This window comes from Falco peregrinus, chromosome 19 (genome assembly GCF_023634155.1).
Source record: "Falco peregrinus isolate bFalPer1 chromosome 19, bFalPer1.pri, whole genome shotgun sequence".
NCBI classification, from domain to species: Eukaryota; Metazoa; Chordata; class Aves; order Falconiformes; family Falconidae; genus Falco; species Falco peregrinus.
In genome coordinates, this window is record NC_073740.1 from 5,899,740 (window position 1) to 5,919,301 (window position 19,562).

At 61.9% G+C, this 19,562-nt stretch overlaps 3 protein-coding genes and 1 long non-coding RNA gene across 12 annotated transcripts; 1 reads left to right on the forward strand and 3 right to left on the reverse strand.

The window, feature by feature from the left end:
* Positions 1-1,065: 1,065 nt before the first annotated feature.
* On the reverse strand, positions 1,066-3,235 carry S100A10 (S100 calcium binding protein A10). The gene is made up of 3 exons (XM_055792159.1): positions 3,053-3,235; positions 1,723-1,862; positions 1,066-1,419 (listed from the first exon to the last, which is right to left on the reverse strand). Exons 2-3 carry the CDS (start codon positions 1,852-1,854, stop codon positions 1,258-1,260), a joined length of 294 nt encoding a protein of 97 aa, XP_055648134.1. The 5' UTR covers positions 1,855-1,862; positions 3,053-3,235; the 3' UTR covers positions 1,066-1,257.
* An 837-nt stretch (positions 3,236-4,072) lies between these two features.
* DEDD (death effector domain containing) lies at positions 4,073-17,134 on the forward strand. Of its 7 annotated transcripts, none has more exons than XM_055792142.1 (5): positions 4,073-5,502; positions 5,580-5,757; positions 10,937-11,315; positions 14,665-14,772; positions 15,320-17,134. In XM_055792142.1, the coding sequence occupies exons 3-5, from the start codon at positions 10,991-10,993 to the stop codon at positions 15,925-15,927; spliced, it is 1,041 nt and encodes a 346-aa protein (XP_055648117.1). In that variant the 5' UTR covers positions 4,073-5,502; positions 5,580-5,757; positions 10,937-10,990; the 3' UTR covers positions 15,928-17,134. The 7 variants fall into 7 exon arrangements, with proteins under 7 accessions (XP_055648117.1, XP_055648118.1, XP_055648116.1 ...); XM_055792143.1 differs by lacking the exon at positions 5,580-5,757 and adding an exon at positions 10,270-10,481; XM_055792140.1 differs by lacking the exon at positions 5,580-5,757 and having other exon boundaries at positions 4,074-4,300; positions 4,774-5,502.
* On the reverse strand, positions 13,551-15,635 carry LOC129782874 (uncharacterized). The gene is made up of 2 exons (XR_008744991.1): positions 15,530-15,635; positions 13,551-13,759 (listed from the first exon to the last, which is right to left on the reverse strand). It is a non-coding gene; the product is annotated as an uncharacterized LOC129782874 (long non-coding RNA).
* NIT1 (nitrilase 1) lies at positions 17,037-19,547 on the reverse strand. 3 transcript variants are annotated; one of them, XM_055792138.1, is made up of 7 exons: positions 19,421-19,515; positions 18,845-18,928; positions 18,488-18,742; positions 18,286-18,389; positions 18,078-18,211; positions 17,809-17,934; positions 17,037-17,613 (listed from the first exon to the last, which is right to left on the reverse strand). In XM_055792138.1, coding segments are annotated over exons 1-7 (984 nt in total). In that variant the 5' UTR covers positions 19,423-19,515; the 3' UTR covers positions 17,037-17,334. The 3 variants fall into 3 exon arrangements, with proteins under 3 accessions (XP_055648113.1, XP_013160234.2, XP_055648112.1); XM_013304780.3 differs by lacking the exon at positions 18,845-18,928 and having other exon boundaries at positions 19,421-19,547; XM_055792137.1 differs by having other exon boundaries at positions 18,488-18,928; positions 19,421-19,511.
* Positions 19,548-19,562: the final 15 nt, after the last annotated feature.

Consider the following 19,562-nt stretch of genomic DNA (forward strand, 5'->3'; position numbering starts at 1 on the left):
GACCCCCTACAGCCCCCATGGACCCCCTACAGCCCCTATGACCCCCTACAGCCCCTATGGACCCCCTACAGCCCCGCCGGACCCCCTACAGCCCCTATGGACCCCCTACAGCCATGCGGACCCCGCCCCGTGCGGCCCTATACAGCCCCGCCGGCCACCCCCGCGGGTCGATGCTACCCCCTATAGCCCCTACACACCCATAGGCAGCTTCACACACCCCTACACAGCCCCTATGGCCCCCCTATAGATACGGATACCCCCCTACAGACCCCCCCACAGCTCTATAAAGCCCCGTACAGCATCTATACGCCCCTATGCAGCCCTGCGCAGCCCCTACAGATGCCCTGTATGCCCCTATGCCACCCCATACAGCCCCTATAGGCCCCCATATGTCTCCTGTGGTCCCCCATACGGCCCCTACACACCCCTATGCAGCCCCGTACAGCCCTGCGGCCCTATAGCCACCTCACGCGTACGTATATAGCCCTGCGAGGACACCTACACGTGCCTATACAGCCCTCTGCAGGCCTTACGCCACCCCGCCCGCCCCGTATGGCTGCTTGCGGCACTCGCAGGTCACCTATACATCAACGTACACCCCTGCAGGGGTCCTATGGGCCTCCACACCCTATAGACCTCTGTACAGCCCTACACCCCAACGTACCCTATAGACCTCTGTACAGACTCCTATACCCCCCCGGGGGCTGCTGCAGACCCCTCTACAGCCCTGGGCGGCCCCTATAGGAGCCCAGTGCCCTCCCTATACAGCCCCCCCAGCAGCTCTGGATGCCCCCAGCCCCCCTATGGCCCCACCCACCCCTACACCCCCCTACACCAAGTTGGGGGACCCACCTCACCCACCAGCGGCAGCGTTAGGCAGCTTGAGGGGGCTGGGATCACCCCATGGGCAGGGCTCGGGTGGGCAGGGGGCTGGGGACCCCAGGGGGCTGGGGACCCTGGGGTGACCCCAAGGTGACCATGGTGGGGCTGGGAACCCCAGGGTGACAGGAACCTTGGAGTAACCGCAGGGGGCTGGGGACCCCCAGGAACGAGACAGCTCCAGCGTAATACAAAACACCTTTATTGGGGTGGGGGGCAGCAGGGAGTGGCAGGGCAGCGCCCATGGGTGTCAGAGCAGCACCCAGGGCAGGGGTAGCACCCATGGGTGGGAGCAGCACCCATAGGGAGGCAGCAGCACCCACGGGTGGGGGAGCAGCACCCGCGGGGGGGGGGGGGCAGCACCCACGGGTGCTGCTCTCACTTCCTGCCCTTCTGCTTCATGTGCAGGACAAAGTAGTCGTTGCAGGCGATGGTGAGCCCGGCCACCAGCGAGAAGAAGCCCTGGAAGCCCACCTTGCCGTCCCGGCACTGGTCCAGGTCCTTCATGATCTTGTCCAGGGCCATCGGGTCCTGCTGGTTCTGCGGCACAGCCCCCGCCTCAGCACCCCGCGCCGGGGGGGCTAGGGGTGACCCCGGGGTGCTGGGGAGCCCGATCCCGGGGTGCTATAGTGCGTGCTCCCAATCCTGGGGTGCTATAGCGCGCGATGCTGGGGCGCTATGGGGTGTGATCCCAGGGTGCTGGGGGGCCCAGTCCCGTGGTTCTATAGGGTGTGACCCTGGGGTGTATAGGGCCCGATCCTGGGGTGCTGGGGGGCCCAATTCCCGGTGCTATAGCGCCCAATCCCGGGGCGCCGGGGGGCCCGAGACCCGACCCCACCTCACCTCCAGGAAGCCGGGGAACTCCTTCTCCATCAGCGCCCGCAGGTCCTCCTTGCCCAGGTGGTTCTTGTCACCCGCGTACTTGTGGAAGGTGAACATGAGGGTCTCCATGGCGTGCTCCATCTGGGACGGCATGGTGGGGGCTGCGGGGGCACACACAGCTCAGGCCCGCCGTGCCCGCGGGCTGAGGCTGGCACCGCTCATCCCATGTGTGAGCAGTTTTCCAGCCACCAGGAATGACTCAGCTCCAGCTGCAGCCGCGGGTGGGGCTGGGGGACACACACACACACACATGTCCCGCAGGCGTGTCCCGTGTGTGTCGGCCCCCCCCCCCGGCTATGGGGTGCCCTAGGGAACCCCAGTGAGTCACGGGGGGGGCATTGCGCAAAGCCCCCGGTCCCCGCCCGCGGCAGAGCACGCCCTGCCTCAGTTTCCCCGTGTGTGTGTGGGGTCACAGGGGGGGCAGCCCCATAGCAGGCTCCCCCCCACCAGGGGTTACCCCCCCCCCCCAGTTGCTGGAGGGAGGGGTGCTGGGGCCTGGCAATGATGGAGGGTGATGGCAGCGTGGGGACACGCCTGCCCCCCCTCCCCTCGATGTTTCCCCCAAGGGCTCTGGTTGGGGGGTTTTGGGGGGGGGGGGTTGGGGGGAGTTGGGGGGGGGGGGCGGTGCCACACCCTGGCGCAGCCACTCGCCGCTGAAACAGGAACTGGCTCAGCCTGTGGCTTCGCCTCCCAAAACCTGGGGGGACCCCGAGGGGGGTGGCAGAGCTGCCCCCCCCCCTCCTATTCAGCACCGGGATCACCAGCAGCCCTGCCCCAGCACCCCAGCCTGCACTTTGCCCCTCCCCCTCCCGGCAGGATGCGGCCCCCCAAGGCACAGGGGCATCTCTGGGGGAGACACATATCCCCCCCAACGTTCCAGGGGTGCTAAGGAGGGGGGAGCAGGACATGGGGAGGGGACAGGGGCCCCCATGACAGGGACATGGCCCCGGGGCCCCCTCCCTAGCGGTGCAGGGCTGCGCTCCCCCCCCGGGGGGGCAGGAGGGGTGTACCCCTAACGGGAGGGGCAGGAGCGGGGTCCTCCACGCAGGGGGGATGCCTGGGGGAGCCCCCCTCTAAATGAGGAGTGCAGGATGAGCCCCCCACAAAAACGGGTGCGGGACACCCTGCAGGGTGGTGTCTCGGGGGGGAGCGGGGCAGCCTGGGGGTCCCCGGGGGGGTCAGGACGGGGGATCCCCGGGGGGGGGCTGGCAGCCCGGGGGATGCCCCGGGGGGTGGGGGGGGCAGCCCGGGGGATCCCCGGGGGGTGGGGGGGGCAGCCCGGGGTACTCACGGCGCGGTGCGCAGCGGGCAGCGGCGGGGCGGGCAGTGGCGGGGCGCGGCGCCGCCCGGGATAGGCACGGCGGGGGCGGGCCGGGGGGGCTCGGGGGGGCCGGGGCGGCCCCGCTGACTCACCCGCTCCCGCCCGGCCCGCGTTAACCCCTTCCCTCCGCCGGCTGTCCCGCCCTGCCCCCCCGGACCCCCGCCCGGACCACCCGGGATCCCGCCCTGCCCCCCCCCCCCCCCGTGACACCCCGGACCCCCGTCCTGTCCCACCGGGACCCCCATTCTCACCTACGGGATCCTCCCCGGGACCCCCCCGGATCCCCGCACCTCCCCCTCCCCCGCACTCCACCCTGCCGCCAGCTCGGCGCGTGCCGGCTAATTACAGACTAATTGGGTGCCGCGACCGGGCCCCCCCCGCCCCAGTCCCCTACTCCAAAGCGGTGCAGAGAAGGAGGGCGGCGGGGACCCCCACCACCCATGGGGTCCTCCACCGGGTGCCTCTTCCTGGGGAGGGACCCCCCCGGACCCCCCTCCCCGTCCCCAGGGGACGCCCTCAGCCCCTCCAACCGACCCCCGCCAAGCACCTCCCCTTCCTCATGGCCCCTCCAAGAATCCCCAGGGCCCCCCGGAATCAAGACACCCCCCCCCCCCTCAGCCCCAGGAAGACCCCAAGGCCCCCCCGCAGCACCGCGCCCTCTTCCTGTCACTTTGCCCACAGCCAAGATGGCGGCGCCCCTCATGGCCCGCAATCGGCGCGAAGCCGCGGGGGACGGACCCCGCCTGCCCTCTCACAAGATGGCGGCCGCGGCCCCCACGTCTCCTAAGGGCGTGGCGGCCTTGCCAGCTTGCCCTCAGCCAACATGGCGGCGGCTCGCCCACGCTCCCGAGGGGCGCTGAAGCCGGCGGCCGGTGACCCGGATGAGCCCGCCCCGCTGCCCTCACACAAGAAGGCGCCGCGGTGCCCGGCTTTCCCAATAGGAGTGAAGGTGGAGAGGTGCGCGTGTCCCGGATGTGGGCGGGGCCGCGGCCCCGGATGTTGCGTCACGCTGGAGCCGCGGCGGCTGCCTGCGAGCGGGGAGCGGAGCGGACGGAGCCAACATGGCGGTGCCGAGCCTGGGGCGGCCGTGAGGGGCAGGCCGCGGCGCCCTCAGCCCGGGCAGCCCCGCAGTGCCAGCGGGGCCCGCACAGCGCAGCGGCGGCCGAGCCGGCGGGCATGGCGGGGGCGGCGTAAGGGAGGCCTCGGTGGTCCCTGTGGGTGAGGGGCCGGGCCCAGGCTATCCCCCCCCCCCCCCCCCCCCCCCGCCACCTCAGCGCGGCCCGGTACCGGGCAGGGGCAGCACAGGAGCAGGCCTCGGGCGCTCGGGGGATGGGGGCCTAGGGGGGCCCGCAGTGCCGTGCGCGGGGCCGAGCCGCTCCTCGTGGAGCCCCCTGCTCGGGCCGGCGGCCCCTCGCCGCCCTCCCCGCCCCTGCCGGCCCCGGGGCCGTGCAGGGCAGGACGGGGCCGGCCCCCAGCGGCGGCTGCCGGACTTTGGACCGGGAGGCTGCGAAGAGCCGGGCGCCCCCCCGGCTGCGGGGGGCCGGGGCCGCTGCGGCATGGGCCGGTAGCGTGGGGAGCAGAGCCGAGCGGGGCCTTCGCTGCCTTCGGGCAGCCCTGTCGGCTGATCCCGCGCTGTATTTTTCGGGAGCTTGAAGTTTAACAGCTGGGAGAGCCCAATTTTTATTTTTCAGTGTTCAACAGGGACGCAGGGCACCGCGGAGGCCGCGACGAGCCTGGCTTCTTGAGCAGGCTCCCCCGGGAGATACCCTAGTCCTAGGGAGCTGGTGGGGAGGAGACGAGCGCTGTCATTGTGAGTGAAGGCGAAGGTATGGGCTGAATTCTCAGAGAGTAACCCAGTTCAGATGACCTTCTCTTGGCTTTTTTTATTAAGGTTTATCACTTAACCCGGTCCCGTTTCTGGAGGAGGTGCTACACTAAAAAGGCCAATCGAGGTTTAATGTGTTCTGAGCACCCTGCCTGCTGCCTGGGTTTGTGAGGGCGGCGTTCAGTCCAGCTGGGAAGAAGGGAACAGGGGAGTTAGTTCTTCAGGAATGGTATTTTTAAAAAGAGAATGACCTAGGGAGTGCAGGGTGAGTTCTGGACTTTACTTTTCCTCCTCCCTGTGTCAATAAATTATTGAGTAGGGGGGGAAAAAAAAAAAAAGGGTTTTTTTGGGGAAAAAAATTAGGTGGCTTCTGGCAAGTCGACCAGCTTTAACACTGACCACCGATACCCGACGCTGGAAGTTTGGCTTCCGTGCTACAAGAGCCATACGTGACACTCTGTAGGAGCTTCCGCGGTTTTATTGGGTAGTTTATTTAAAAAGTCAAGGAGAAAAGGGGATAGAAGATTTAAAAACACTCTCTTGGCTGCTGTTCAAATCCTGGATATAAGCAAGACCAGAAGAGCTCCTCGCTAAGGTGGGTGTTCCTGTACGTGTATTTATTTTTTTTTTTCTAATGCACTAATGATTCACCCATGCCTCCTCTCCCGTAAGGAGCTGCTTGTGGGAGCCTCGTGTTGTTGAGACGGATCAGGAAAGGCTCAGTCCTCTGCACGCGGAGTCCGGCCTTGCTGATTTGTATCTCGGGTCGGATGGGCGCCTGCCTGTGTTAATAACTGTGTGGTTGGGCTAATTGTCCTGACTCAGAAAAGTTTAGGAAGCTTGGCTGCAGGTAAATCCTGATCCAGGTGTCTTTTTGGTGTTGGTGATGGAAAGGGCGAGATTGGTAAAGCCGGGTGCGATCCAGGGCTCCGGCAGGCACTGCCTGGCTGACGTCGGTGCCGGCACATCCCCTGCCTGCGCTCCTGTTTCCATGGCTTGAGCGTTGCGTGCGGTTACGTGCCAGCGTAGGGGAGGCTCGGGGAGAGCAGCTTTGGGATTTTAGGTAGGATTTTGCTCTTTCCCCGCCCCACTGGCACGCGGTGGCTCAGGTGCCAGTCCCAGGGGGCAATGTTTGGCTCGGCACCCCAGTAGTAACCCGAGGGAGTTGTTTTTGTGGGGTCCATTTGCTGGTCAGCACAGGCGTTAGTGGCATTGGAAATTAGATGGGGAGATGAGTTGAAGTGAAAAGCAGTTTCTGCACTTAAAAATAAAAATCCCCCTCCCCTGGCTAAACCCATGCACCAAAAAAAAAACAACCCCAAAAAGCCAAATCCCGGTCCTACCCCAGAACAGCTGCTAGCAGAACTGTGCATCTGGCTCGTTCTCGTGGGCTTATGAATACTTTGTCCGGTGACGCAGCGTGGCTGAGCACTTCCTCCTCCTCTTCCTCCGGCCTTCCCTGCTGTGGGGTGGCTGGGGATGGCTGGGCATGCTCATCTTCTGCCGGTGAAACCAAACGTATTTTGCTGGACTGGGACTGGTGGGTTTGCTGTAATTGGTGGTGGACTTAGGATTTTTGTGTGCCTTATAGGTGTTATTGTACCAGCTCTGTCCCCTTGCCAGTGCTGACACAAAGTGCTGCAGGGGGGAGGTAAAAAAAAAAATTCTGAAGAGGACAATTAGGGATTAATCTTACTTCTTCTCTGCTCCCTTTGATCAGTTCATCCTCTGCACAGCAGGAACCGTTTCTCCACTTTTCTCATTAATCTTTCTTGTCCTGTAACGATTTTGTCTGCTGAGTTTACCTGTCCCGTGGGCGTGATGCTTTGGGATGACGAGTAGGCTGGGACAGGCACTGGGGCAGCCGCACCATGGGCAATCTCCCATCCATCTGCCTTCCCAGAATTGGGAAGATTTGCTGACCATGTGGCTGGGTATTTGGTTCCCACGAAAAAGCAGCAGCCAAGTGGCCTTGGCACACGGCTCCCGAGCTCGTGGCCCATCCAGTGCTGTCCCAGGCTCCCAGGAGAGGAGCCAGCTGCAGGTGGAGGTTTGGGGCCAGGGCTGCCGTCCCGACGGTGGGATCCGTGCCCTCCACTCGCTGTGCATGCACGGCTAGCTGCGGGGTGGCTGAGCTCTTTCCCGAGGAAGGAGAGGAGAAGAAATGCATGCTCGGCGTGATGCTCAACTGCAGAAGCTGTTGGGAGGAGAGCTGGGGCAGCCGGAATGACTCCAGACTAATTGCTCTTTGCAAAGGCAGTTTCAGGTTGATGGCGTCTGAAGAGGAGAGGAAGAAATCTGGCTAACTGCTGCCAGGGCAGTGAAAGCAAAGCGTTGGGCTGTTTGTTTCTGTTTGCGTTTCCCTCTCTTTGGAAATCCAGCGTGTTGGGAAAGTTGGTGTTTGGGGTCTGATTCTGCCTTGGGCCTCGGGTGTCTGCCAAGGCTCCTCGGTGCTGTTCAGCCGGCTCTGCCACAGCCAGGCCTCACCGAGTCGAGCAGGATCAGGTCTGGTCTGCAGTGAAAACGCAACTAGGTGTCTCCCTCGCAGCGCACCAGACAGGGCTGGGATAGGGCTGTTCCAGAAAACTCGTCTCAAAGCCAATTTTTGACTTGAAGCTGGTATTTGTGACTCCCGCGCCCGCCCGGGCAGGACTGCGCTGTGAGGCGGTGGGTTTCTGTGGTACTCAGTCGAACTCCAGTGGCAAAAATCCCCACCACCCGCGTGGGTGAAGTCAAATGTCCGAGTAAGGCTTGGATTGATTAGCTGCGGTAGGCACCAAAAGCTGGTTTTTCCTGTTCACCTTCAATTATTTTCATGATCTTGGAGCGCTGAGGGAAGTCTCCTCCTGAGGAAAATCCACTCCTAGCGGGTGCGATCTGCTGCTGCCGAGGGTGGGCAGGGGTCTCTGCGGACGCATGTGTGGGGTCTTGTCACTTCTGCCACAGTGCCGTCGGCTAGCCGGAATACCGGCAGCTCCTCGCCCTCTGCCCGGAGATCGTTCCTGCTCCCTGCGCTCACAAGGGGGCTGTTACTTGAGTAAAATCAAAGGATTTCAGGTTTTTTTAATGTATGTGTGCAGCAAAGCGCTCCAGCCTTCCGATCCTGTGGGTTTAAGGCGGGAAGAGAGCCAAAGGCGAGGGGAAGCAGGGATCTCTTCCAAGTAGCGGCTGCTGGAATCCCCTGCTTGAAAATAAATTTAACAGCTTTTTGTGGCTTTGGGTGGTACAGCTATAAGGAACTGCCCCCCGGGACTCAGCACTTCCCCACACACATGAAGCCCGTCTCTGCTCGGTCTCTTCTTGTTGTGTTTAGGCAGCACAATGTCAAATTGCTTTTTTTTTTTTTTTTTTTTTTTTTTTTGCTTTTTTTCCCCCTCCTCCCTGGAATTAAAAATGCAGTGTAATTCCAGGGTGGTTGCTACTAAACAATCAAAAGATAGCATCTGCCGAATTTCTGCCTTGGGTTTCTGCAGTTGGGTGCTGGGTGAACCCGCGTGCGGAACAACGAGCCGCTGGGATTGAAGCTGTTATAAAAGCGGGTCCTGGAGTACGGCGCCGGGCGCTGGCTCCTGCCCAGGTTTGGGTGGTTCCTCCCGGTTTCTCAGTGTCGGGCAGGTGGAACAGGCGCTGCCTTTGGGGACAGAGGTCGGGTTTCTGGCCATGATGCTGTAAATATCCAGGCAATTAGCTGTTAAGTGGGTGTGTGGGTTTAAGTTCATGGGTTTTTATCTTGGAGCTGCTTACAGGATGCTGGGAAGAAAGCAGAGACGTTGCTTTGCACCCCGTGTCCTCATTTCTTGTGTGTTTTACTCTGTGCAGGAATATTTGTAGCTGCCGCTGCAGAACCCCAGGTCAGAACGTGTGCGCAGCCCCTACAAAACCCGGCCACAGGCACGAGCTGAGCAGGGCTGGCTGCTGCTCGAGCCACGGGCTGTAAAACCAGCGGCACGTGGCTTCGTTTACCAGTCAACACCAGTGCCACGGCACCAAAACCGGTCTGGACGTGGCCGAGGAGTGCTGGGCACTTCACTGGCAGCAAACACTTTGGTTGCTGTTGGTGTTTTTTTTCCATTCACGACAGCGATCGTCAAGACTAAGGATGGTTTGTCTTACTGGGGTTTTTTTTATGCTTTTATTCTGTGTTCACGCAATTGCTGCGTGCTGCCTGCTGGTTGTCTGTTGGATGCAGCCGCAGCTCCCGGTAAAGGCCTCTCCATCTGCCTTTTGCAAGGTTTACAAGACCGGAGAAATCTCTTTGCTCTCTGGGATGTGCTGGACTGCAGCCCAGCATGCTCCGACTTCCCAGTGGAGATGGTGTGGCTTGGCTGCTGGGGCAGGGGGAGCGGCTGGAGAAGAACCAGGGTGCTTCATGCTGATTTTTCTCCCCTCTGTCTGGCACGGAGATGGCTGCAGGCTGTTCGTACCAAGAAATAGCTTCAGCAGAGTCTGCATTTACACGACTTTTCTACTTGGTATAGGGAAGCTACGTAGTATGTGGTGCCGTCTCCTCTGTGGCCAGAGTAGTCGGACTGTTTTCAGAGCAGCAGTCACTCAACATGTTTTTAATTGAAGCTATTTGCATTTTAACGATAGGAATTGAAAAACCTTCCATGGGGTTCTGGTGGCCGCTGGAGCAGAGATGGGCCCCGTCGAGGTCGAGGGCTCCCTGTTCCTCCGCGTGCCTGGGGCCAGAGCGTGAGTCACTGGCCGTGCCGGGAATAGACGGGAGATTCCTGCTGGTATCCCGTGTTTACGGGCGCCGCCGCCTCTGTTTTGGGAACTGTAACTAAGGCGGGCTGCTCCGCTGGGTGAGCTCGCTGGAGGGGTCAGGGGGCCGGGGGTCAGTGCCGCACGGAGCAGAGCGCCGGGGGCTTCAGGGCTGGAGCCTGCCTGGAAAACCGCAGGGGTGGGCTCGGACTGCAACCTTGGCGCTGCAGCCCCCAGTCCCGCGGGGGGGAGGGCTCTGGAGCCGTTAACCTGGGAGGGCCGTGGTTCCAGGGCATCCCCCGCAGCGTGTGCCAGCACACCGGGGTGCCCAGGGCAGGTGCCTCTTTGCCCCCCAGAGCCCGAGGTGGGCTGCGGGGGTTGAAATATACCTGGGGGGGTCCAAAGCTCCCCCAGGCAGCTCTGTGGGAGCTCCCGGCAGGCAGTGAGTGCACTTTACTCCTAACCCGAGTGACTGGCATTGCCGAACGGCTTGTCACCGGCTCCCGGCGTGTCTGGCAGCTGACTCTGTGCAGTGGCACGGTGCCATCCCCAGGCGTGGGACACCTTAATGTCACCTGCTTCACTGTGACACCACTCGATCCCCAAAGGAGGCTGGCCACGGGCTGTGATTCCTGCGGGTTCCTCCTCTTTTCAGCTGGGTGTGCGGCTCCGTGTGGCTCCCAGTGAAGAAACGAAGGTGTCGGTGCCGCTGAAGGAGAGCCGGGCGATGGCAGAGCTACAAGGAACTTCCCCAGGGGGGGCCGTAACCGGGCAAGAAACCTGCTGAGGCGAGGAGGGTGAGCCCCGAGTCAGCTGCTGAAGCCAGTCTGACAAGGCTCGCTCGTCTCCGACTTTGAAGCTGAACAGGTCGGGGCCTGCTGGGTGGCTGATTTCCTTCTCCCTTGATCTTTCAGCACGATACTGGTGGCTGCGCCGAATGGCTTCATGCAGTCAGTGCCCACCGGTGCAGTGGCAGAGGGTTTTGCTGGGGCTGCCGAGCTGCCTGCGCAGCTTTTCCAGGCGATGTGGGGACTCGTTTTGCTGGGGTGGAGGACATCGGTCCTTGCCTGCTTCACAGTCTGGAGCCCTGTGGCTTGCAGGTGTCTCTGCCAGACGGCGTTTGGGTTCATGAGTTAACGTGGCAGGGCCCTGTGCCTTTAGTCTGGTACCCAGCCCTTGATTTTTGGTGTAAGATGCTCCAGTGGAGGAGAGGACGAGTTGCTGCCAGACATGGAGATGTGGTGGAGGGATGCAGAGTGGTGTTTTTTATCAAGTATCAGCAAGGAAGGGATTAAATGCTGTTGGCCATCTCTGTCTTCTAGGGTTGCAGCGCTGAGAGGAGGCACCGGCTCGGCACGTGCCGGCAGCGGTGGAAGATGGCCACCTTCAAACGGAGCCGAGCGCAAGCCTGGCCAGAGGAACGGGGCGACCGGGAGCACGGGCTGTACAGCTTGCACCGCATGTTCGACATCGTGGGCACCCACCTGACCCACCGGGATGTGCGGGTGCTCTCCTTCCTCTTCGTGGACGTGATTGATGATTATGAGAGGGGGATGATCCGCAGCGGCCGGGACTTCTTGCTGGCGCTGGAGCGGCAGGGCCGCTGCGATGAGACCAACTTCCGACAGGTGCTGCAGTTGCTGCGGATCATCACTCGCCACGACCTGCTGCCGTACGTCACCCTCAAGAGGCGACGGGCTGGTAAGTGGCGCCGCTGGCAGCCTGGCCCACTTTGTTATTCAGCCGCCTCCTGTTTCTCCTCACTGATGCCCTGGAGTTGCAGCGGTTAAAGGGCTCTGAGGCTTGTCAAGACAAACGGCTGCCAGAATAGCAGGGAGATGCAGGCAGAGAAGGCAAAGGGGGATTTTGTAGGGTTTTAGCAAACGCCCACACATTGTTTCGCGGGGGGGGTTTAAACCTCACTTGGTTTCTGGCCAGCGCTGAGGTCTCGTCCTTTCTTTAGCAGCAGGGACTTGGGCTTCCTGCTGCCTGCTGTGCAGTTCCACGACTCCCAGCTCTTCCCAGCTCCCTGCCTGCGACTCCCAGCTCCCGCTGCTGGTCTGGAGTTTTTAGGGAAATGATCCTTTCAGCCCGAATTCCAGCCTGGGGTGGAGTGCCATGGGTGATCCCAGGGCTGTGTCAGGAGCAAGGAGCTGGGTGGGTCCAGGGAGACTCAGGGCTGCTGCGCTTGACATGCTGATGGCTTCAGGGCAGACCCACTCACCCTCTCGGGGCCAAGGCAAGTTTGCGAAGGTGACCTGTGTCCTCCCTGAACTGTTGCTCTCAGTCCTGTGGTGTGCAGGATGCAGAGAGGCTGGAGTGAGAAATGTCCAAATTCAGATGGTTTTTTCCTCACCCATTTTTTTATTGGGATGCCCCAAACCCTTCATTTTTGGCTGCCTCGTTTCCCCTGGTTCTCTCCTGGCTTAGCGTTTGGCTGAGGCCCTAGCAGTGACCTGGCCCTTCGGTAATCTGGTGTTTTGGTTGCTTTGTGGAGCTGTCAGGCTGAGCTGACCCCCTGCCCTCCACCAGCTCCGGCCTGCACCTTTTGTGTTGTGTTTTTTTTGTTTCTTTTTTTTTTTTTTTTTTTTTTTTTACCAGAACCCTCAATTTACAGTTCAAAGAACATAAGCCAGATCAACCAGAACCAGAGGAGTTGTGAAGGAGAGAGCACTTGTTGCAGGGGCTGTGTAAGGCGGCCGCTCCAGCAAGATTCAACCTCTGAAATTTGCATCTTTGCTTTAAATTAGGATAATTGGGCTTTCTTGGCAGTTTCAGGCTGCTGAGTCTCTTTGGTTTCTGCTCACACCATGGGCAATGGTGCTGTTCCCTGCCAGCGCTTGGGAAAGCGGTGAGCGCAAGTAGAGGCAGGCATTCAGAGCTCCCCATTTTTGGGGGCGAGAGGAGGAACGGCAGCGCTGCTGTGAACAAACCCTTTGAGCTGGGAGCATGAGCCGGGGCTGCCTGTGGTTCTGTCCTGCTGGGGGGAAGCTGGAGCAGGTGGCTTGGAAATTAACAGGTGTTTGTGTTTGGTTGGTTTTTTTTTTTATTGCTCAGTTGCTTCTTCACCAGCATTGGGCCAGGGAGGGGATGGGGACGCTCCTTTTGGTAGCAGCTGCTGCCTTGTGCCACCCCAAAATGCCAGAAATTTCCAGCCCTGGTGGAGCCTGAGCACGGGGCAGCCCTGCCTGCACCTACCCCCGCACCCGTGCAGGCTCAGACCAGATGCCGTGAGGATTTTCCCATTCTCCAGCCCCTCCTGGGAGCCTGCTTTCTGCCCTGTGCGCCACTCGTGGATGTGTCTGTGCCAGGGATGGACCCCAGGCTGTTCCCTGCTGTCGCTGCCCGCTTGGCCGCCCGCGGAGCCCCTCGCAGGGCAGTGGCACCGCGGCTCGGCCTGGGCAGGGGTGTAGGAGGCTGTTTGCCGGTGTCGCCTTCCAGCGCTCTTCCCCTGCACCAAGCCAAGAAAAACCAGAGGAAAAGGGAAAGCAGCGGGTGGGTGCATTACGCAGACCACTTATGTGGTGCCTGCACTGGGGGAGTTTTCCAGTGATGTGGATTCCATGGGGCATGTGGGTGACCCGTGGCTCCGTGTCCCCAGGTTTGTGTAGGGTTTGGGGCCTTCGCAGGAGTATTTTTGTTCTTCTTGAGCAGCTTTTTGCTTGTTGGGTGCAGAAATCCAACCTGGAGGGGCCCTTGGCTGCTGTACCTCGGCCAGCTGAAGCTAGGTGAGCCCTCCCCATGTCAGGTTTTGGCGTTTTCAGAGTGTGAGGGATGGATTGATGTTAAAACGTGGTACCCGTGTGGTCGGGGAGCTGGAGGTTGATGTTCTCGTCTCCGTTGTGCGAGGAGCGATGCTCTGTACCTGTGAGATCTTGTTCTTGTGATGTCTCCAGCTGCGCTTGGGTGGAAATGGTTTAATTAAGTGTGCAAAAATAGCATTTCAGAAAGCTTTATTAAGAAAGGCACCTTACATGTGGTTTATAATGTGCAGCGCTTTGCATTCAAAGAGGAGGGATCGATCGGTTAAAGGAAGTCTCCTCCAGACTTAACGAGTTGATGCTTGTTTCTGGTTCCCATGTCCTTCCAGGCCCCACAGCAGCCAGGAGGTCTCGTCTCCTTCTGCCTCATTCTTATTCATGGCTCTGAAAAGGAGTGAAACTCTGTCCCAGCTTAGCTCTGCACAGCCAGTGCTGGCTGGACAAAGGCGGAGAGCAAGGGGGGGGGGGGGTGCCGGGGAGACCCACAGCCTTGGCCAGCTTCGGTCCGGCGGGGATGGGAGGGACCCTGCCCAGGGATCTGAGCTCACCAAACAGGACAGAAACAACCCACAGAAAATGTCCCAGCCCTCAAAGGCAGCCTTGTTTCACCCTGTAATCTTTGCTCAGCGGCTGCTTCTGCTCAGCAGCCTGGCTCGGTACAAACCCCTGTGTCCTGCCAGTGTGTTACTTAAAAGCTTTGATTTGCAAAAGCTGTATAAATAATGTAGGCTCAACGTTTCGGGTATACACCAGTTTATCCTAAAGTGCTTCAAGCAGCTGGGTCTGTCCCGTGGCTCTGCTCCGCAGGGATGCGGAGGAGGGGGAGCAGTGGCTGCACCCCCAGACCTTTGGGCAGGCCAACACGAGCCACAGGAGCTCATGTGGGACCACGGGACAGATTCAGGGCTGGTCTGAGTGATCACTGGGTGCTGAGTGGCAGCAGCATTGGAAGCGCTGCCTGCCTTGGCCGGGGTTTCTCCCGGGGGGATTGCATGTGTGCGATGCTGGCGGTCTGCTCTGAGTCCGGGTGTTGGGATTATCTATGGAAACGGCCTTTCCTGTGCTGCGGGTGGGAAGTCTTGGCTCCCAAACGGAGATTTTCCAACAGGACTGGCTGGAGAAACGGCTGCTGGACGTGCAGCTGAGCGGGGGGGGGGGGGTGCAGAGCAGCTGAAATGTGCGTCAGCACTGGGGGAGATCCGCCCTGGCCTCTCCAAAGGCACCCCTGTTTGTGTCCCAGCCCCCCCGACGCCTCCTCAAGGAACCCCTGTGTCCCCTCTCTCTTCCAGTGTGTCCAGATCTGGTGGACAAGTACCTGGAGGAGACATCCATTCGCTACGTGACGCCCCGGGCTCACAGCGAGGTGGAACACGGGCTCGGCCACCCCCATAAATCAGGTCGGTGCCACTGCCAGGTGGTGGGGTTTGGTCTGGGGGGATCCAGGCTGTGGGAATTCATCGGGACCGTCCTGTTTTCTCCTTGTCTGCTCCCACTGGGAGTACAGGGACTTGCCTCTGGCTGCTGGTGACTGTTGTGTCACTGCTGAAGTGACATCTGACCCTCCTGCTGCAGGCCCTGTAGTTTGGGGGACGATCAAGCACAGAGCTTGACACCCCATAACCATGGTGCTGCGGGGAGACTGTTGGGTCTTGGGGTGTAATTTGGGGGTCCCTTCTCAGGGCTTGCACGGGTGCCAGGTGCCCCTTGGGACAAATGCCCCAGGATGGGGGGGCAACTTGGAGGTGCCGGTGCCGTGGGAAGGGGGGGGAGGGCTGGACCCTGGTGTGGGGGATGGAGCAGAAGCACCCAAGTGCAGATTTGGAGCGTGAGCAGCCCCAGGAGCTTCGGCAGGGCCAGGGATGGGGAATGGCTCCTCCGAGGTGACCCCGGGCAGGGTGCCAGGGGGGATCAGTGTCCCCTAAGCCCCCTCCTCTCCCTGTGCAGTGCCTCCCCACCACCCCGTGGTCTGCTGCTCCTCCGCGGGACCCCAGATCTGTACCAAGAGGCCCGGCCGCAGCAGGACCCTCCTCAGCAGCCAGCGCAAGAGGAGGAAGTCGGCGACGCCGGACCCGAAGGAGAAGCAGACCTGTGGTAAGAGCCTCTGGGGGGGGGGGGGTGCCTGGGGGGGTCCTGGCCCCTCACCGGAGCACTCACCGCCCTCCCTGCTTCCCTCAGACATCCGCCTGCGAGTCCGAGCCGAGTACTGCCAGCACGAGACAGCGCTTCAGGGCAACGTCTTCTCCAACAAGCAGGACCCCTTGGAGCGTCAGTTCGAGCGCTTCAACCAGGCCAACACCATCCTGAAGTCCCGGGACCTGGGCTCCATCATCTGTGACATAAAATTCTCAGAGCTCACCTACCTCGACGCGTTCTGGCGCGATTACATCAACGGCTCTTTGCTGGAAGCCCTCAAGGGCGTCTTCATCACGGACTCACTCAAACAAGCCGTGGGCCACGAAGCCATTAAACTGCTGGTCAATGTGGACGAGGAGGATTACGAGGTCGGGCGCCAGAAACTCCTGAGGAACTTGATGCTGCAGACGGCTCCCTGATGCCTGACGGCTGCTCGGTGGGATCCAAGCTTTCACCTTCTCCTTATGTTTTTTCTTTTTTTTTTTTTCTAAAAGAAAAGGAAAAGATGATTGAAACCCCCGCCCGGTACTACGTAACTCTGGGTTCGGAGCCGGGCTGGAGCCGCGGGGAGCACCGGAGGCTTACGTGATTCCTCACCCCTATCCTGTCCTGTCACCTCCTCTCTTGCTTTGTTTTCCTTTTTTTCCTCTTTTATTTTATATCCATTAAAAACAGAAAAAGGCAAAAATCCCGCCTGGGGCACCTCCGTGATGGGGCTGGGTGAGCTGGGGGCGCTTGGCAGAGGTTTGTACCAGAGTGGGCTTGGCCCCGTGGTGCCTGTGTGAGGGCGGCTTTGCCCCCCTCCTGCCCCTGTGTCACTGTCTGGGGGGGGGGGGGTCTCAGCATGCCCAGGGATGCCCCTTGGGCAGTGTCCCCCCCATTTCTCCCTCAAGTAATGTCCCCCTTGCCTCAGCGGGTTTCTCAGGAGTAAAACCACCCCAGTGGCATCCCCTGGACCATGTGCCTTCGTGTGCCCCTCCCCTGCAGGGGCCGGGGGGGAGGACCAGCGCCGAGGGATGCCCCGAAATCTGTTGTTGGTTGTCGGTTCCCGCCGCAGCTGCCTGGCTCTGTCCCTCCCCTCTCCAGTTGGCAACTGGGATAAACTGGGATAAGGGGGCAGGTTGGGGCATCCTGATCTGCCTGTTGCTGGCAGCAGGCAGCCCAGCCTCTGCCTGCACATGCTGAAGGGTGGCCAGCAGCGTGTGGTCTTTGGTGGCCACCTGCCCTGCGCCCTGGCTCCCTGTCCCGGGGGAGCCCCCAAAATGGCTGTTCACCCCCCCGCAAACTGCTGCCTGTGGCTCCCCAGTGTGTGTGGGGGGTGTGGATGGTTTGGTTTTGTTGGTTTGTTTTTTTCTAGCTCCATCCTGGTTTTGTGGTTTTTCTCCCTGTCCCTGCTCAGCTGCTGGGGGGTGCAGACCCCTCCCAGGGTGTGGGGCAGCCCCCCAGGACTCATGGTGTGTGTGGCCCCTCCCTGGGGCACACAGCCCCCCCCACCCCTCTGCTTACGGATGATTCTGGCACAACTTGGTGTAATTTCTGTGACTTCTGTATTTTTTAAACTTCAATATAACGGTCATATTCCCTGTGTAGCTTTCGGGTTTCTTGAAATAAACATCTACCACAGCACCTGGCTCCTTCTTTCCATGCTGGGGGGGCACCCTGCCCCCCCCCCCCAAGAGTGCAATGGGCACCCAGAATGCCAAGGGGACACCCAGCTGTGGCACTGGAGAGCCCTGAGCACATCACGCTGCTGTGTTTTGGGGAGAAACTGCCTGAAATGGAGTAAATCTGACCCTGCTATGGATTCCACTATGGCAGGGAGGGGCTCATGGTGCCGGCACCAACCCTGCGGCCGCCACGGTGCCGTAGAGGTCGGGCCGGCGGTGACCGTGCACTGGGATCTCCCGGCGGATGCGGTGCAGGTAGTCGAGGTCTATCTCAGCGTAGCAGAGCCCGGGTCCCTCGTGGCACTGGGCCACCACAGCACCCCAGGGGTCCACCACCAGCGCGTGGCCGTAGGATGTCCGGCGCTCGTGGTTTTTCCCAGTCTGGGCGGCTGCCACCACGTAGCACTGGCTCTCGATGGCCCGGGCCCGCAGCAGCACCTGCAGGGGGACGTGGGGCTTGGACGGGGCACTACAGTGGGGCTGGCTGTGCCACCTGGCCCTTAAATACCAAAACAAGAGGGGTTTTATCTTAAATTTGCCCCTCTCAGCTGCAAGATTTGTCCCTGCCAGCTTGGGGCTGCAGGCAGCTGGCGTGAGGGCTCAGCCACAGTGTGTCCCCCACCCCACGCTCACCTCCCAGTGCGCCGAGCCCGTGGGAACAGTGAAGGCCGAGGGGTAGGTGAGGATCTCGGCACCGGCACGCCGCAGCGCCAGCGAGATCTCAGGGAAACGCAGGTCGTAGCAGATGGAGAGGCCGAGCTGGTGGGGACGAGGAGGGGACGTCAGTGAGGATGCAGTGCCCAGCCCTGGCAGAGGTTAGGGGACAGTGGAGGGGTCACTGTGCTGGAGCCAGGGGAGCCCCCCACCCCACAGGGACCCCAGAGGTGCCGTCTGTCCCCTACCTTCCCCACTGGCGTGCTGACTGGGGCCACAATCTCGGTGCCAGGGTTGGTGAAGCTGCTCTCCTTCATGGTGACACGTCCCTCCAGCTCCACATCACACAGGTGGGTCTTCCTGTAAGCGGCCACAAGGCGACCTGGGGACAAGGGGGTGTGAGGGGGGCACATCCACGGAGGCCTGGGACCTGCGGTCAGCTGCGGGGGCCCTCACCTGTGGGGTCCAGCAGCACGTGGCAGTTGTAGATGCGCTGCGTGGTCAGCCAGTCCTGGCCGCGCTCGTGGAAGCCACCCAGGGACAGCCACACGCCACAGTCCCTGGGGACAGGGACCCAGGGTCACCTGGCTCTGCTGGGGATCATGCAGCCAGTGCCCCAGCGTGTGGGATGAGCACAGGGGGGTGTCCCCGCGGGTACCTGGCCAGCCCGGCATAGCGTCCCATGATGTCCCCATCCAACCCCTCGGCCAGGCTGAGGGTCTCTGCCATGTTGGAGCCGATGTAGTCGAAGCCTTCAGGGAGGAAGACGAGGCAGGCGCCGCGCCTCGCCGCCTGCCGCACCAGCCCAGCGCAGGCCTCGAAGTTCTGCTCCTTGTCGGGCGTGGAGGTGACCTGGCCCACGGCCACCAGCGGCTTCAGCCCTGGGGGACCCGCCATGGCGGCGGGGGGGCAGCTGCAGCACAGCGCAGTCAGTCCCAGAGCTGCGGGCAGCCCCCAGGGACCGCGGGCAGCCCCCCGGGGCCAGCACGGGTCACCCCCCGCGTGCCCGGGGTACCTGCCCGGGGTGCTGGTGCTGCGCAGGCATCCCAGGGGGGCCGGGAGCAGGCGGCGCAGCAGGGGCTGGGGCAACACTCTCAACCTGGGGCAGGGGTCCCCGGGGTGGGGAAGGGGATGTCACGGCCGCTGCCTGGGCCCTGTGCCGGGGGGACACAGCCCTGGGGGGGCCCATGGCTGAGGAGACAGCACCGGCCGGCCCCCACACAGGTGCCTGGGGCGGGGGGCTGTGACCTGCCACCCCCTCCTGCGCCCCGCCCCCCAGCCCCCAGCCCCCAGCAGCACCCAGGGCAGACCCCAAGTGCCCCCCCAGCACCCCCCAGGCAGCCCCCCTGCACCCCCAGCTCTGCCCCAGTTCAGACCCCAAACTGCCCCAGCACCCCCAAACCGCCCCCGCTCCGCCCCACGCCAGACCCGCCTCCCCCCAGGCCCCCTCAGCCCCCCTCAACGGCCCAATTCGGCCCAAAACTCGCCCCCGCACACCCCAATACGTCTCCTGCGCCCCCAGCTGCCCCCCAGCCCCTGCACGCCGCTCCCGGACCCCCCCTGGACCTCCCAGACGCCCCCCGAGCCATACATGACCCGCGGAGGCACCGAGGGGATGCGGGCAAAGTCCCCTCCAGCCGCGCCCTCAGCAAAGATGGCGCCGGTATCGCCTCACCGGGAAGCACCGCTGCCCTCAGCAAAGATGGCGCCAGGCCGGGCCCCGCCCCGTTTCC